At 39.3% G+C, this 19,089-nt stretch overlaps 1 protein-coding gene across 1 annotated transcript; it reads right to left on the reverse strand.

Moving 5' to 3' along the window:
* Positions 1–922: 922 nt before the first annotated feature.
* Positions 923–12,334, reverse strand: GLRX2 (glutaredoxin 2). The gene is made up of 4 exons (XM_074222271.1): positions 12,107–12,334; positions 5,507–5,570; positions 2,000–2,176; positions 923–1,209 (listed from the first exon to the last, which is right to left on the reverse strand). Exons 2-4 carry the CDS (start codon positions 5,567–5,569, stop codon positions 1,072–1,074), a joined length of 378 nt encoding a protein of 125 aa, XP_074078372.1. The 5' UTR covers position 5,570; positions 12,107–12,334; the 3' UTR covers positions 923–1,071.
* Positions 12,335–19,089: the final 6,755 nt, after the last annotated feature.

Genomic DNA, 19,089 nt, shown 5'->3' on the forward strand with positions numbered 1-19,089 from the left:
ATCACTACCAGTTCTATATACCAAAGAAATTATAAAAATAAAAGGATCTATCTTTGAAATAATATTTATAATAGCTCTTTTTGTGGTGACAAAATATTGGAAATTGAAGGGATGCTCATCAACTGGAGAATTGGCTAAACAAGCTGTGGCATATGGATGTAATGGAAAACTATTGGGCAATAAGAAATGATGAACAAGGAGATTTTAGAAAAACCTGGAAAGACTTATAAAACTAATGCAAAGTGAAACGAGCAGAATCAGAAAAATATTGTACACAGTCATCAACATTGTACAATAATCAACTATGGTAATTCAGTTCTTCTCAACAACAATGATCCAAGACAAGTACGAAAGACTCACAAAAGAAAATTCACAACCAGATAGACAACTGATAGACTCTGAATGCAGATCAAAGCATACTTTTTTCACTTTATTGTTTTTCATGCTTTTTTACTTGTGTTTCTTCTTTCACAACTGTGACTAAGGGAAATACATTTTTACATGAGAGCAAATACTTAATCTATATCAAGTTGCCTACCATTTTAGGAAGAGGGATAGGAAGGGAGGGGAAGAAGGGAGGGAAACAGAAAAATTTGGAATTCAAAATCTTGCAAAAATGAATGCCAAAAATTGTTTTGATCTGTAACTGGGGAATGAAATACTATTTAAAAAAATAAAAAAGACTGACCTCCAAACCCTACAGAAAGTAGGGTTATCAAATCTGTGACTGCTAAATCCTAATTCTAACTCTTAACTTTCAGTTTCTTAATATTTTCAATATCTTAATATTTTCAAAGAAGAGATGTATTCTATCACTATGTGATTTTAGGGATTAACTTCAAAATTAAAGATTTCAAAGTATCAGTTCTCCATGTTTCCAAAATAGTTAGCTTAACCTTAAAGTGCTAAAGAAACAAGAATATTTAGTAGGTTTCCACAGGTCTTTATTGTTCATCATTTCATAAGCCATTCTTTGAGAAAGATTTCACATTTCAAAGAATTTTTAAAAATGCTTTTATAAGTGAATGGCTAAAAAGATGACATTTGCCAGCACAGCCAAGGCAGGATATATTATTGTCTGAAATTCTTTGATCCAAACTTTTTTAAATAACATTGATGAACTAATGGAAGCAGCTTGCCCTCTTTGTGAAGCCTATGAGTATCGGTTGCTCCTCCAATAAAAGTCCCATTGACAAAAATTCTTGGAACCTGTTTAATACACAGAAAACATTAATTATTACTTTATCTTTCTGCAGTAATGTGCAATATAAAGCTATAACAAGTAATCATATTGTATATAAATACAATTCTTACACATTATAAAAAGTCTTCCATAAGCATGCAAATGCAAATAAACACATACATATCTCTACACACAGGATCTTAAACTTAAAGCTGAAAGGGCCATTAGAAATCATTCAATCTTTTTTAATATTTTTCCAATTACATGTAAGAACAAATTTTAACATTCTTTTTTTTCTAAATGTTGAGTTCCAAATTCTCTCATTCCTCTCTCCTCATTGAGAAAGCAAACAATTTGATATAGTTATATATATATATATATATATATATATATATATATATATATATATAGTCATGCAAAACAAAAGAAATGTAATCAATCTTATAATCTCATTTTTATAGATAAGAAAAATGAGGCTTAGAGAGGAAAACTGAATTCTCCCTGTTCATATAGCTAATAGGAGATAGATAGAGGACATTGAAGATCCAGGGCAATTTAAATGCCATCCCCTTCATGACATTTTCTCTCAGACGTATTTTGAACCTCTCAAATGCTTGCTGGTCAAATGCCATAGATCAGGTAAATGAAGCAGATACAATGATAACTTTGGACTAATCTTTCCTTTTCAGGTGGATCAATGAACATACATGCATACAACTATAAGACAAAGGAGAATGTCCTAAGAGAAGCAGAAAGGAAATACTTAAAAAAAAAAGCTCATATTCTTAAAATATAGAATCTAAAGAATTTACTCACAGTTCTTGCACCAGTCATTTTGTGAAGAGCATCTTGAAACTGGTTTCCATATTTATGCATATCCAGTTCCACTGCAGTATATTTTATATCCATGTCATTGAAAAGCTTTTTTGCCATTGTGCAATAAGAACAGGATGTTTTTGAGAAGATCACTACACAATTATGTGAAATTGTTTCCTAGAATGAAATGCAAAATTTTATTCTAGTTAAGAGATATTTTATGGCAAAATTCACTTTAAAGGGGTAGTCTAGGCATTTTTTTAAAATTTTATTTAAGACAATGCGGTTAAGTGACTTGCCCAAGGTCACACACCTAGGCAATTATTAAGTGTCTGAGGTCGGATTTGAACTCAGGTCCTCCTGACTTCAGGACTGGTGCTCTATCCACCGCACCACCTAGCTGCCCCATTGATCTAGGCATTTTAATGTCAGCAATAATCAAAGAGGTGACAATTAAAATTTAAAACAATCATAAAGTTTCATCTTATACTTATTAAAATGAGCAAAATATAATTTAAAATAAAAAAGGTGCTTTGAAGGGATGAGAGGCAGGTTTTCATTTATTACTAAATGAGTTGCAATATTGCTTTTTCTAAGATAAAAATTAGTTAATTCACAATAAAATCATAAAAATAAATTGTACCATTTAACTGAATAATTTCTTTTTTTTTTTTTTGTAAGGCAAATGGGGTTAAGTGGCTTGCCCAAGGCCACACAGCTAGGTAATTATTAAGTGTCTGATACCGGATTTGAACCCACGTACTCCTGGCTCCAAGGCTGGTGCTTTATCCACTATGCCACCTAGCCACCCCATTTAACTGAATAATTTCAATGGCAGGAATGAAAACTATCTTCAAAAGTTTTTTAATTTAGCCAAGAAACATTTATTAAGCACCTACTACACATGCTAGTTCCTTTACTCCATGCTGGGGATACAAAAGGAGGAAAAAACAATCATTAATCTCAAAGAGCTCACATTAGAAGAAACTACATACAAACAATAAAATACAGGCAGTATAAATTAGAGATAATTTCAGAAGGAAAATAACTAAAATTAAAGAAACTCATGAAAGGTTTCTTGAAGGAAATGGGATAGGTGAGATGTTAATCCAGAGGTAGAAGTAAGGAGGGTGAAAATTCCAAGGATGAGGGATAGAAAAAAATTCATAAAGTCAAGAGACATAGTGTCTTGTAGAAGGAACAAGAAAACTGGAATCACTGAGCCATACAGTATGTAGAAGGAAGAATAGATTAAGAAGATCAGAAAAGTAGCAAGGGTTCAAATTGCAAAGGGTTTTAAAAGATGAGGCATTCCGTCAACTGGAGAACAGCTAAACAAATTGTGGTATATGAATGTGATGGACCACTATTGTTCTTTAAGAAATCATGAGGGATGAGACTTCAGAACAGCCTGGAATGACTTGTATGAACTGGTGCTGAGTGAAGTGAACAGAACCAGAAGAACACTGTACATTCTAGCAACATAGGGAGATGATCAAAATAATGACTTGATCATTTCTATAGTTTAATTATCCAAAGACAATACTAAGACTTGTAATGGAAACTACCAACCATATCCAGAAAAGAAACTATGGAGTTTAAATGCAGACCGAAAAAAAAGTTGTCTTATTAACTGTCACTTTTTTCCTCTCTTATTTTTTTCTTCAGTTTAGATGTGATTCTTTTACAACATGATTAATATGGATCTATGTTTAGCACGGTATAGATGTGGAGCTTATATTACATTGCTTTCTGTCAAGAGAAGGGGCAAAGTTTTGAAGGGAGGAAGAAAAATGTAAACAATTGATTGTTGAAAACTATCTTTAACATGTAGTTGGAAAAAAAGAAAAAAGAAAGAAAAATATTTGAGAAAAAACAAATAAAAATAAAAGAACGAGCCATCAGGGAATGAAAAGAGGAGTGACATAATGGAACTTACATTTTAGAAGATCACTTTGACAGTTGAATAGCAGTTAAAATGGTAAAAACCAAAAATAACCTAAATGCCCATTTCTAGAAGAACAACTTAAATGTTCAATAATAGGGAGAGGTTAAATAAATTAGGGTACATTAACATAAATACTAAAATCAATCAATATGCATTTATTGTAGAGCAACTATATGCAGCCATTGAGACTATAAATAGTCTAACTTAAACAGTTCTGGCCTTCAAGAAGCTTACATTCTACCAAAGACAAGTATCTTCAGATATGCATGCATATATGGGCAATGTATATTAAATTAACTGAGGGCAAAATTATTAAAGGAGTTACAAGCAGCTAGGGAGAAATCAGGAAAGGCTTCATGCAGAAGGTGATGAGTTTTTGATGAAAACTAGAGGTTCTAAGACAAATGAAAAGAGTGAATTCCAGACAGGAGGGAATAATCTATGCTAAGACATGAGAGGAAATGGGGTATCATGGGAAGCAGAGAAAGTCAGTTTATTCAAACTAAAGAGTGAATGAAGGAGAGTAATAAGAACCAAAGGCAGACAGGTTTAAAGCAAGTCTAGATATCAATGAGGAGGCTAGGCAGAGAGGTGATGAGGGCTCCAACTAAGAGGGGACCATGCATAGTATAGAAGAAAAGTACAAGATCTGGGTTCAAATCCAGACCCTTCTAATAGCTGTTGATCCTGGGTAAATCACTTAACTTCTCTGTACTTCACTTTTCTCATCTACAAAATGAGGGAGATGGACTAAATGACCTGTCAGATAGATCCTTTAACTTCTTCCACAAATTATTGCCTTTGTCATCCCCTCTCTTCCCTCATTTTCAATCTCTCCCTATCTGTTGCCTATAAACACTCCCATCCTGAAAAGATAAGGGAGGGGCAGGTAGGTGGCCTAGTGGATAGAGCAACAGCACCTGGAGTCAGGAGGACTTAAGTTCAAATCCCGCCTCAGACACTTAATAATTATCTAGCTGTGTGACCTTGGGTGAATCATTTAACCCCACTGTCTTGCAAAAAATCAAAAGATAAGGGATAAAAGGAAGAAGACTAAAAAAGATTATGAGTGAGAGAAAAGAGAGTGAAGGGAGGGCAGGAAAGGAAAGAGGCAAAAATGATATTGAACAGTCTAAGACAGAAGGAAGGAGACTGTAGTGAAGGCATACCAAGTTAATTGTACTCCCTATATTAATGCCTGCATAGAGCCAATAGCATAGCTTTGTACTCCCTATATTAATGCCTGCATAGAGCCAATAGCATAGCTTTGTAGCAGTCCAAACTGCAAAGTGGGTTATCAAGGAGAAGAAGCAACATCTTTCAAAACGAATGTTAACTAGATTTTTATTTACTTGAGGCCTAGGACTCATTGGTCCCAATGACTATATAGACTTCATAGGTTTATTTTTTAAAGTAACAGATTTTAAAAGGATTCCTGAATTAGTAAACCCTTTGCTGAACTACCTATGACATGAAGTAAAATGCGGAGTAAACCTTTAAGATTATAAAATTCTCTTTCTGTAATCAAAAAAAAAAAAGATGTTGAATATCGCACTCACCTGGATCTGATTTATAGGGGCAATATCTGATTTATCCATAGAAGAGGATGTTCTGTTTCCCATCCTAAAGAGGGGAAAAATTAAAATTAGACAACTATATGTTTTATACATTGTAAGGATAACAAATTATACATATCCGATATATATATATATATATATATATATATATATCAAAACAGATAAATTAGGAGGTCATTCACATCACAAAAAAACATCATGCATTCATTGAAGAGTTCCTTTGGATAGTAAATTTCCCATTTTTAACTTTTCAAGGGCATTTAGTGGTCTGTTTTAAAGTCAACTTAAGGAATTTACTGAGCAAAGTATGACAAAATATTAACAAAGTAAACCCATATCCATATCAATTTAAGTTCACTAAACTTGTTGCTATCCTAAATATATCCTATATAACCATAAGTTTAACAGTTTAATACAAAATTTTCAAAGGGAGATTTTCACACACATCCCCTTTCCCCCCTTTTTTTTCTTTTGCAGAAGAAGTTTAAAATATTGTGGGGAAAAAGCCCTAAGCCTTCAAGATACAGCTTACTCAAAACTTGAATGAAAAGGGAGAAGATGTTCTTATTTCCAATCCAATATTTCTACTGCTACATTACACTGAAAACCCTCTGACTGCAGCAAGCATTTTAACATAGAAAAATTTTAAAACACCTTTACTAATTCTGATAGATTTCCACTCCCCCCACCCCCAAGAGTCCTACACTGAAGTATCAAGATTTTTTAACCTTAGAATTTCAGTGTCTAAGAAACCGGAATCCTTCCCTGACAGTAACCCAATCATTGCTTTCAAATTTCTAGTGAAAATGAGTCCACTCTCTCAGGAACCAATGTTAATTTATTCCATTGCTAAACAGCTCCAGTTATTGCAAAAGGTCTTTTACTAAGTTGAATTGATATATTCCTTGCTTCAATTTCCATCAATATTGGGCTAGCACTGACTTCTGGAACAATACATGACAGGTCTGTTTCTTCCTCTAAGTTACAGTCCTTTAAACATTTGAAGTTAAGAAAAAAATCTTTTATGTAGTATGGACATAAATGTGGGTTTCTGAAGACTATGTCTTGAAATTTTCAAATAGAAAAGTACCACTATGCAGAAGCTTATTAAACAAGAAGGTTGTCTATGAAATAATGAACTTTTTTTTTACCCAAAAGAATCCATGAAACCCATTTTATCTTGTCAAGATTATAATAAAAATAATCTGTCCATCTGTTATATTAGCTGTCTCTCCAGCTTTAGGCAATGTAATAAACATACTTTTAGTTTGTTTCAATACTTGAAAGAGCTGTGGTTTCATCTATGATGATACTCCCTTTAGTCAGTACATATTATAATCCTGCTATCCCTTAGTAAAAGTTTAATGAGTTGTCTCAGTCCCTCAAATAAATAAAATCTAAAATCATCACATACAGTCCCTCTATTGGTGACAAGATTTCTCAAATAGGATTTAACTGATCCTCAGCTGCAGTCCTTTCCAACCCATCCCAAAAGGCTTACTATTATATCAAGACTTGCCAGAGTTTATACTTGCTCTAAATCACTAATTATTAGAGAAATGCAAATTAAAGCATCTCTGAGGTATCACCTAACACCTCTCAGACTAGCCAATATGACCAGAAAGGACAATGATCAATATTGGAAGGGATGTGGGAAATCTGGGACACTAATACACTGTTGGTAGAGTTGTGAACTTATCCAACCTTTCTGGAGAGCAATTTGGAATTACACCAAAGAGCAACAAAAATGTGCATACCCTTTGATCCAGCTCTACCACTACTGGGTCTATACCCTGAAGAGATGATGAAAAAGGGCAAAAACATCACCCATACAAAAATATTCATAGCAGCTCTGTTTGTGGTGGAAAAGAATTAGAAGTTGAGGGGATGTCCATCAATTGGGGAATGGCTTAATAAACTATGGTATATGTATGTGATGGAAAACTATTGTTCTATTAGAAACCAGGAGGGATGGGAATTCAGGGAAGCCTGGAGGAATTTGCATGAACTGATGCTGAATGAGATAAGCAGAACCAGAAAAACACTGTACACCCTGTCAGCAACATGGGAGCGATGTTCAAACTTGATGGACTTGTTCGTTCCATCAGTGTAACAACCAGGGACAATTTTGGACTGTCTGCAATGGAGAATACCATCTGTATCCAGATAAAGAGCTGTGGAGTTTGAACAAAGACCAAAGACTATTATCTTTAATTAAAAACAAAGTTGTCATTATATAATTTTGCTATCTCTTACACTTATTTTTCTTAAAGATATGATTTCTCTCTCATCACATTCAACTTGGATCAATGTATACCATGGAAACAATGTAAAGACTAACAGACTGACTTCTGTGGGGGCCTGGGGGAGGGGGAAGCAAGAGTGGAGGGAAATTGCAAAATTCAAAATAAATAACTTTAAAAAGAAAAAAGAAAACTGGTTATTTGTCATTTTCTTTATAAACTGTGAAGGTTATAAGATTCTTGATGGTTATGTTTATCACAAACAGTAGGAACATTAGAAGCCATCTAGTCCAGTCCATTCAATCCTGAAAAAAAAATCCTATAGCATTCCTAGTAAGGGTTACCCAGCAAAAACATTTCCAAGGACAACTTACTACCTCACCCAGTCCACTTTGGGATGGCTCCAATAATTAGAAACTTTTTTCTTTACAATGAGTCTAAATACCCTTCTTTGAAACTTCCCCAAACATACTACTTTATTTCTGAGTCAAGCAAAACAAGGTTAATTCCTCTTCCTCAGAATAGTCTTTCAAATACTAGAAAACTGTTATGTTCCACTGTCTTCCTCTCCTCCAAGATCTGAGAATGTACAGTTCTTGAATTCATCTAATATGGCATGTTTTCACTGCTTTCACCATTCTGAAGATTATTTTCTGCACATATCCAGGTTTTCTATGTCATATAGTAAATGTGGCAATCAGAACAAAAAAAATAATACTCCAAGACAGAACATATCAAAATTATATACTCAATTGTTCTAGATATCATAGTATCTATACCTATATCACCCATAAATGCTTCTCTCAAAAATGGAAAGTGATCACTAAAAGCCAGGAGGGTTTCATTAAGAACAGAATTTGCCAGATTTTTTAAGAGTTTAACTAGTCTTGGAAATGTCTAAGTACTTTACTTAGATTTTAGCATAAAACCACATCCTTAATGTGTTTTCTAATTTTGCCAAGAATATGAATGAAATTTAGTCATCTTTGGTTAGCAGGATTCACCTTATCTTTTTGAAAAATGGGACTTCTTCCCCTTCTCTAGGCCTCTATCACACCACCCATTTTCTAAGATCATTCAAAAATTGCTTGATTCTTTCAAAGGTCGAGGGATCACTCTCCCTGAAGGAAGATAGATTGTTGCCTGACCATCTAGTCCCTGCTAACCAGTTTGTTATATTCAACTTCTGAAAGTCAGACTTACCTTGGAAGAGAAATAGAATCAAAGTAAAGAGTTAAGTAGTATGATTCCTTACAAAATCATCAGACTATCCACCCCCCAAGTCAATAATCCTTTACTTATTATCCCATAATCATCAGCCTACTTCTGCCAAACCCCATACAATAATCTCTTCATTAATTCTTCAATGGCCTGTAAAATAGATGGCCTCTAAATAAAAAGTTGTTTGTTCAATATAAACTTTAAGCAAAGGGAATTAGATTTTCTTAAGGACTCCTGTTTTCTCAGTGGTAGATGATGCAGTACATAGAATGTTAGACTTTGGAGTCAGAAAGATAAGTTTAAATTCTGCCTCAGATACTTAGTAGCTGTGTGTATGACTCTGGGCAAGTCAATTTCTTTTTTCCTTTTTTAGGCAAGGCAAAGAGGTTAAGTGACTTGACCAAGGCCATACTGCTAGGTCATTACTAAGTGTCTGAGGCCACATTTGAACTCAGGTCCTCCTAACTGCAGGGCTGGTGCTCTATTCACTGTGCCACCTAGCCGCCCTAAATCAATTTCTTCATCTGCAAAATGGTGACGGTAAGGGCACCTATATCTCAGGATAGCTGGGAGGATCAAATAACAGATGCAAAGTCATTTGCATTCCTTCTATAAATCTTAGCTGTTATTAAAATGAGATCTTAAACACCCTATAAATACTAGCTATTTTTCCCCCCACCAAAGTAGGTTTGATTAATAAAACTGCCTATATTCACTCTAGGAATTTTTATCTAAAGATCTGATATTAGTGTTTCACCATGACCAGTGCAGGATAAACGCAAATACTTGTTATCGTCTTCTTTTTCTATACTCAACAGAAAGCATTAAGCAATAAAGATTTTTAAAGCACTCTTGTGTGAGGTACTATACACTAAGTATCCAGTACACAAATATAAACAAAAAGTAGTCCCAGTATTCAAGGGGCTTGCAATCTAACCACAAGATTATCACCAGAAGTAACCTGCATATGTAACAAAGACACTGAATAGATAACTTATTTTCTACAGTTCTTTCTCATGTTTTACCTTTTGAGTATGTATATTACTTCTATAATGTTAATCTCATCCAATTTATTCATTTTTTAGGTTGTTGCTTTTTTTTTTTTGCAAGGCAAATGGGCTTGCCCAAGGCCACACAGCTAGGTAATTAGTAAGTGTCTGAGATTGGATTTGAACCCAGGTACTCCTGACTCTGGGGCCAGTGCTTTATCCACTGCACCACCTAGCCACCCCTAATGTCATCCAATTTAAACATGTTTCTTATTAGCTCCAATTTTAGAGTATGACAATTTTAGCACTGTGAAGTTTCTTACATACCTTTCCACCTCTATGGACTATCAATTCTCATAAATCATTTGTTTAATAATCTGATCTAGAATATCAGGGATTGAGGTTAAATTTACTAATATGCAGTTTCTAGAATCTATTCTTGGTCTTTTAGAAAAAACAAACACTTGTTCTCTTCCAATATCCTGGATACTTTTCCTACTTTTCATTATTGCTAAGAAGTATTTCCCAATATCTCATCTTAAAAATCCTTTAGGACCAGAGATTATTATTACTGTAAGTTATCTGAATCTGTACAGCTGATCTCATTTAAAAGTGCTTCTTTGGCATCTTCTCATTTATCTTCCATTGCAATTTCCTCCTTATTCCTCCTTACAATGCTCTAACGCTTCCAGTTTAAATGCCAGTATCTTTGCCCACTGGAAACAAAATAGGAACAAAATGCTTTTGTCTTATGTTAGAACATTATACTCTTGCAAGCAACAGGCTTTTCCTTTTTTTTTCCTTCTCGTCAAATATAACTAAAAAGACATAGTTTACTATCCTTAGCAGTTTTTTTTCCCCCTAAGACCTATGGGCAGGGTTCATTTTGGACCCTTAATCCTATTATGTATATAGATCTACCTATCTATTTATCTATAAATGTGGCCCTAAACTCTTTATATTAATTCTTGATGAATACAACTCTCTAAGCTTTCTCAATGTCCTTTTTTTCCATTGCCTTTAAATAGACAAAACAAAAACTTCCAAATTCCCCTTGGATATCATCTATGAAAGCTGTCTCCAAATGACCTCTCTAGAGAGCCCCCTTCCCTACTCCAACTGCTCAAAGCACAATCAGCCACATATAAAATGAAGAGTTCCACTTCCCATTTCCCTTCCCCCCACTGATGAATTAAAAGAATACATAAATTATTTTAATAATAGCTGCTACTTTTTAATGTTACAAATTGCTTTACAGAAATTATTTTATCCCCCAAACAACTCTAGAAATGTCAAAGTTTTTCAGATAAGATATTTCTGGTAAAAAAAAAAAACAACGGATTTCTTCAGAGAGTACTCAGCCTTCCTATCAATCAGGTTGCCAACTAAGAAGGAAATTAAGCCCGTTATGTGAATACAAACTCGGGACAATGGCCGGGATATCGGGAGACTTGACCCTCCAGGGAGACACAAGACATCAGATAGTGTTGTAGAAGGATGACACTTGGAGGACCAAATTTGAGCAGTTTTGATGATGTTGTGCCTTCCTGGTCGGGCCACAAAAGAGGCGAATAATTTTCACTATTTACTGTTTTTGAATAAATATTTCCCCTCTTTTCCTTTTCAAGTGGGTCGTTAGCACCTGTGGGGTAAGATAGTAAACATTCCAAAGGAAAAAACTTCACGTCTAATCCGCACTTTGCCAGTTTTGTTTTAACCCTCTATTTTTAAGGGTTTTCTAGTTTTAGGGTTCACAGAGGATAGGTGCTATTATTGTTCTCATTTCACAGAGGAGGAAGGCGAAGCAGAGCGGAAGGGAGCCTCCCCCCTGCAGAAGGGCTCCCGACCCCGGCGGCAGGAAACGCGTGTTTCAGGGGGCGGCGGCGGCCGGCCCGGACCCTACAAGACCCCCCCCCAGTTTGCGGTGAACAGGCGAAGCGCGGCCGGCGGGCTCGGGAGCGCGCGCGCGCGCCCGCAACACAGCGCTCGGGGGTCCGCGCCCCAACCCCGCCCCGACCGGGGGGGGGGGGGGGCGCGGCCTCGGCCACGCCCACAAGGCACGTGGCGTCAGCCCCGCCTCCACCGCGGCGCCCCTCCCCCCGCCCCGGCCCCGCCCCCCGGCCGCCTACCCCACGGCGTCTGCGGCGTTCCGGCCGCGGCGGCTCCGGGACAGGATTCGGGACCCCCGCGACCGCCGTGGGGCCCAGCAAGGACATGACCCGAGAGGACGCGGGGCCCCTCCGCCGGCGGCGAGGCCTGCCCTGCCCGGCTGCCCGGCCCAGTCGGGGATCCGCCGACACGTCTGCGCCGCCGCCGCGCCTTCCGGACGGACGCAGCGCGGGGCAGGAAGCGCGCCCCGCCCCGCCCCCGCCCTGCCCCGCCCCCGCCCCCACCAGCGCCGCGCTCTCGGCCCCGCCCCCGGCCCGGCCCTCACCAGCGCCGCGCTCCCGGCCCCGCCCCCGGCCCGGCCCTCACCAGCGCCGCGCTCCCGGCCCCGCCCCCAGGCCCGCCCCGCCCCCACCAGCGCCGCGCTCCCGGCCCCGCCCCCCAGGCCCCGGCCCGGCCCTCACCAGCGCCGCTCTCCCAGACCCCCCGCCCCGCCCTTCACCAGCGCCCCGGCCCCGCCCCCAGGCCCCGCCCCCACCCTCACCAGCGTAGCGCTCCCAGGCCCCGCCCCCGCCCCGCCCTCACCAACGCCCCGGCCCCGCCCCCAGGCCCCGCCCCCACCCTGACCAGCGTACCGCGCTCCCAGGCCCCGCCCCCGCCCCGCCCTCACCAACGCACCGCGCTCCCGCCCCCGGCCCGGCCCTCACCAGCGCCGCGCTCCCGGCCCCGCCCCGCCCCCACCAGCGCCGCGCTCCCGGCCCCGCCCCGCCCCCCCCCAGCGCCGCGCCCCGGCCCCGCCCCGCCCCCCCAGCGCCGCGCTCCCGGCCCCGCCCCGCCCCCACCAGCGCCGCGCTCCCGGCCCCGCCCCGCCCCCACCAGCGCCGCGCTCCCGGCCCCGCCCCCGCGCCCGGCCGCCGCCACGCGGAGCCTGCCTCTGCCCGGCCTGGTGGCGCGGGCACGCCGGGGGCGGCGCTGCCCTGGGCCGGGCCGCGCCCCAGGGGAGCCTCGTCTCCCTTTCTCCCCCCATGTAACGCGTTGTCCACAGTGGAGAAAGCTCATCCCCGCAGTCGGGGCCCCCGCCCCGCCCCGCCCCGGCGGCGCCAGCCCCTTACGAGTGCGCCACGTGCGAGGGGAGGGAGGGGGCCACAGCCAACTCTTGTAAGGACCCCAAAGACGCCCTGTGGCGCATCGCCCTCTCCCAGCCCGAGCCCTGGGATCCAGAACCGAACCAGGGCGGACTTCCTGCAGCCTTTGCGTCATGCTGTAGGGTGACTATTTCTATGACTCGCTTTTAGACATGACCTCGGGACTCTAAGGAAGCCAGAGGCAGAAATTGCCCCTGAGACTCCAAAACATCCCTGGTGCCGGCTGTTTTATTCTTCATGATCCAATAGCTGAGTTTGTGATTCTGATAGGCTCGGTTCGAGGCTGTTTCTGATTGGGCTCTGGCCTTTCATAGTGTACAGTAACCCATAAAACACAAGATTGTGCGTCAGAAACACGCCCAGGGTCTGAGGTCTCCCTGAGGTAGGCACTCCCTCCTGGGGCACAGTTCAGGTGGTAGAATGCAGTTGGACAAGTCCGACTTGGCGAATGCGATGGGTTGTGTTGCTTCATTCCAAGGAGAGGGAGGAAACGTGGCTAAACAAATACACAGAGGGTACACCAAATCTTCCAGTTCCAAATCCTAAGCATCTTTGAGCCTAAACATTGAGAATGGGATCTTCACTGTAATTATATATTGCTAAGTACTGTATAAAAATCAAAGATTATATCATCACTTAATTTAAGAATGGGGACAGTTCTCAAAAAGTTCTGTTTGTAGAGAAAGCCTAGGTTAAGTGCAAGATTTTTTTAGGTGATTGAATATTTCATACTACATACTCCTCTGGCTTTTTCAAGGAAAGTAGCTTTCATTCCTAAATTTTGCATGCATTTACACCAATAACTTCTTTTTCATGTTTTTCTAATAATGGGGAAGGTAAGAGTAGATTTTTTTTAATAGTTCTCGTGGTTACTAGAACATATTTAGAAATTTCTGGGTTCTGTACCTAAAAACATGGGGTAAATGGGGTGTTAAGGGAGAACCAGCACTTCTGGTATGAGGGTTTGTTGAGCCCCTTTCAGGGCTGCTCATCCATCTTTGATATCCAACCAGTCCTACCCAAACAGCTCACATTCGTGGCTTCCAAAAAGCAATAGCATGAACACTGGTTACACCCATCCCAGGTAAGCCTTTTCAAGCAGAGGTTAACCCAGGTTGAAAGTAACCAACAAACTGACCCCATCACATTCCCATTCTATAAGAATGGGCTGATTAAAACAGTTTGTTCCAACAGCCATGAAGATGACTGAAAGCAGGTGATGTGGAGCACTTAGAATTTGGTCAGACACTGAAGATGCCACAAGTCATCCCACTACAACCTGGACCATCAACAGTTGTCCTGACTTTGTCCTGCCCCTGGACTTTGATGACTCCAAAAGAGTGACAATTTTATGCATCTTTGCCATATTTAAATCCAATTCACATATAAGACATCAGCTCATGATGAGTTGGTCCTCTTTGGAAAACAAAGGACACAATCTATAAACATAATTTAGGAATATCCAATGAAGTCCAGAAGCATTAAGACACTCTACTAAGTACTGAAATTTAGAATCAGGATTATGAAAATAATATACCTGTCACTATAATTTTCCATGAGTCATCATAATGGTGTTTAAAACATAAAGAAAAATCACAAACATTTAGAATGACTTTTAGTAATGACCTTCCAATTACTTGAAATTTAAATCACAAGATTTTCTTTTTTAAAACCTAAAAATAGCAGGAGGGTTCACTCTTAGATACTAATACATTCATGTTAACCAATGTCTTGTGCTGTTGTATTATATATCAGCCAAAAGAAACCTAGAAGCCCTGTCAATCCATCCTGCTATCCAGTATAAGAATTAAACATGGAAAGGACTATCTATCATTTTTATGTTTACTAAAGAAAATATATATATATATATATATATATATATGTGTGTGTGTGTGTGTATATAGGGATTTTTTTAGTCTCAATTGAAAGCACTTAAATTTCTCTACATCCTACAAAATATATGAGGTGCTGTTTCTGAATGGAGGAATTTAGGAAAAAAAATAACAAGAATATTCTTAAATATAGTTCTGAAATGAGGCTTGAATTGCATATATTTATGGATTGTGCCCAGCCCAGCAATGTCAATAAGTGACAAAGCACAGTGCTAATAGATGGGGATGCAAAGAAATAAGTAAAAGTCCCTACTTTCAAGGAGCTCACAATATAATGGGCATGACAAGCAAGCATGCAAATGAACAATTACAAGATAAAAAGGATTTAATGGAGAAAAGGTTAAGAGAAATTGGGAAAGGCTTCCTGGAAGAGGTTGAATTTTAACTGGGACTTAAAACCAAGGAGGTCTCATCACATTCAATTTAGATCAATGCAGACTATGGGAATACCATGGAAATTATGTAAAGACTAACAAACTGCCTTCTGTGGGGGGGGGGGGAGGGAAGCAAGATTGGGAAGAAAATTGTAAAACTCAAAATAAAACCTTTCTTAAAAAAAAAAAACCAAGGAGGTCAAGCAGAGAAATTTCTGAGAACACTTTGTTGGAGCAATGTAAAGGAAGACCAGTGTCTGAATCAAAAAATCTGTGGGGAATGTAAAATATAAAACAGCTGATATGGAGGTGACTTAAGTTATAAAGGACTTTACATTCAACCTTTCTGTAGAGCAATTTGGAACTATGCCCAAAGGGCAACAAAAATGTGCATACCCTTTGATCCAGCAATCATACCCAGAAGACATGATGAAAAAGGGTAAAAACATCACTTGTACAAAAATATTCATAGCAGCCCTGTTTGTGGTGGCAAAGAATTGGAAATCAAGTAAATGTCCTTCATTTGGGGAATGGCTTAGCAAACTGTGGTCTATGTATGTCATGGAACACTATTGTTCTATTAGAAACCAGGAGGGATGGGAATTCAGGGAAGCCTGGAGGGATGTGCATTGACTGATGCTGAGTGAGATGAGCAGAACCAGAAAGATATTGTATATCCTAACAGCAACATGGGGGCGATGATCAACCTTGATAGACTCACTCATTCCATCAGTGCAGCAATCAGGGACAATTTGGTACTGTTTGCAATGGAGAATACCATTTGTATCCAGAGAAAGAACTGGAGTTTGAACAAAGACTAAGGACTATTAACTTTAATTTAGAAAAAAAACATGCTATCTTATTGCCTGATCTTGCTATCTCTTATACTTTGTTTCTTCCTTAAGGATATGATTTCTCTCTCATCATATTCAATTTGGATCAATGTATACCATGGAAACAATGTAAAGACCGGCAAATTGCCTTCTGGGGCAGGGGTGGAGGGAAGGAAGTAAAATTAGGGGAAAAATTGTAAAACTCAAAACAAATAAAATCTTTAAGTACAAAAACAAGTTATAAAGGACTTTGAACACCATAGGGTTATTGAGCAGAGGAGTGACATGATCAGACTTTAGGAAAATCAATTTGATCCTTACAGAAAATGGACTGAAGTGGGGAGAGACTTGTGATAGGGAGACCAAATAATTACTGTAACAGTCCAGGTGTTGAAGTACAATATCAATATTTGTGTAATCCCTGTATAGAAGGAGTCCTTGACACCTTTCTGGGCCCCAAGAAACTCCTCAGAAATATAACTTTAGCCAGGTGCCTTTGGGTCTGAAAATAATCCAACAGGACCCAAATGCTTGACTCTGGGGGATCACAGATAGACCATAAATTTGTCTAAGATTCACAAAGCACCCTTGTTAGCCTAATTATCTTGCTGTATCTGTAAAATTCTTGTTTCCTTCCAGGTCTTCCTTCCCTTCCCCAGATATGGCTGGAACCATAAGATAGTAAAGTTCACTCCCTCAAACCTGTGGGAAGCCAGCGAATATGTGACTCCCTCTGTCTCAGGAAACATGTTCAGACAATACAAAGACCCTGACCCTTTCCCACTCCGTCTAGTCCCCTATCTATACTGAGTCACATGTTTACATATGTTTGTAGTAGTATGACAAGAAAATATATCTAACTGCTGTCTTTGCTTCTGTATCCTACTTGCTCTCAGTAACGCCCCCCCCCCCAAAAAAACACTATAAAAACCCTATCCCTTGAACACTCAGGGACTGTCTTATTTGGGTACTCTTCATCCCAGGCAGTCCCTGGGAAATTAAAGATCTCCAAACTTATCAAATTTCGGTCTCCAACTTGCTCTTTTGAGTTCAGCAGTGTAAGGTGAAGGCCTGCACCAAAGTGGTGGCAGTATCAAGAGAGAAGGGGGTTTATTGGAGAGAGGATGCAAAAGTAAAATCCACATGCCTTGGCAGTAGATAGGATAGAAAGGGTGCAAGATGGTGAGAAGTTAAGGATGACACCTAAACTGTGAACCAGAAGAACTGAGAGGATGGTTTTTATTGTTCTTCAGGATGCATTCTGGCTTTCTTCTAGCCCCTGCTATACAGATTGACACCTCCCTCCAGCCCTGGAATTCACACATTGGAAGTATTCTGGTCTCTCTGTCCACTAATTGATTTCTTCCAGAGCCTCCTAAGAGGCCCAGGCCAAAGTTCTCAATCATTTCCATGCTGTACTCTGAAAGTACAAGGAAGAAATTTGTCTATTATTTTCTGGCCTTTCAATTTCTTTTCGTTATATTCCTCCATTCAAATGTATGCTCCTTGAGGGCAGGGACTTGTGTCTTTCGACTATGATTTGCTATTTTCTTAGCAATTATGTCCAGTAAATAGTAAGTGTTTAATAAATGATTATTGAAATTCCTGTCAAGTTAATACAGCACTGAAGAGGATGTTGAGGAAGGTTCCATGGAATGTGAGCAGAAAGTGCTGTAATTTTTATCACTTCAATTCCCCAATGAATGTTGTAGAAATACTCAAATAGAAAAGGAATTAACTGAGGCTAGGAGAATAAACTAATTTACATCAGTTTTTTTCCTGATCTCCATGTGGTGTCATCTATTTGAAGAACATTCCTATAGCCATAAAATGTATCTATACCAGTGCCTTTATAGGCTTAAGAAATTTTTTAAAAATACTATTAGGAAGTGGAAAGATTTTTAAGATACCTAAAAATTTGAATTAAAAATGATATACAGTGCCATCTGGTGTTCTAAGTGTAGTATTGAATGTTCCATTTATTTTCTGGATCTTTTCCCTTTTTATTACAAGTAATCAATGTTAATCATTCCCTTATTTTCTTTTGTCAAGAGGATAAAATATTGTTGGGTTGTTATTTTTTTTAATTCAAAGAGAAAAAATGATCAAGTAGTCTAGAAATAAAAATCTAAGAAGATATCAAGATCTAAAAAATGGGCCAGCTAGGTGGTGTAGTGGATAGAGCACCAGCCCTGGAATCAGGAGGATCTGAGTTCCATCGTGGCCTCAGACAGTAATTACCTAGCTGTGTGACCTTAGGCAAGTCACTTAACCTCATTACCTTTCAAAACCCAATCCCCCCAAAAAAGAATATAAAAAATTATGTTAATTTAGTTGATATGATTTTGTCCTAGAAGGGACATTGAAGATCTAGTTCTACTGCATCCTCTCATCTAGAAGTCCTTCTTAATAAGTCACTGCAGATTCAAGAAATACTAATTCAGTTAAGAAAATAGTAGAAAACAATTGTCTCTATATCTGAGTCATAAATTATATTAAATCTTTTTTTAAATTGAGCTACAAGATAATAAACACATTTCATAAATCTAATATTATTAGCTTGATTCTGAAAATTAAGTGTTTACATGACACAGTCGAGCTTTTACAAAGGAATGTTTACTTCAGAAGGTGTATATCATAACTAAACATATACCCTCAAATTTATGGAAGGCATAATCCCAGTCCCCCTTTTGGGCTACCCCTGTTTTGAGGGAATGGAAAGAGATTACGTTCCTAGTTTAACTCAGTTCCTTTAAAGAATG

Source organism: Macrotis lagotis, chromosome 2, assembly GCF_037893015.1.
Source record: "Macrotis lagotis isolate mMagLag1 chromosome 2, bilby.v1.9.chrom.fasta, whole genome shotgun sequence".
Taxonomy (NCBI): Eukaryota; Metazoa; Chordata; class Mammalia; order Peramelemorphia; family Peramelidae; genus Macrotis; species Macrotis lagotis.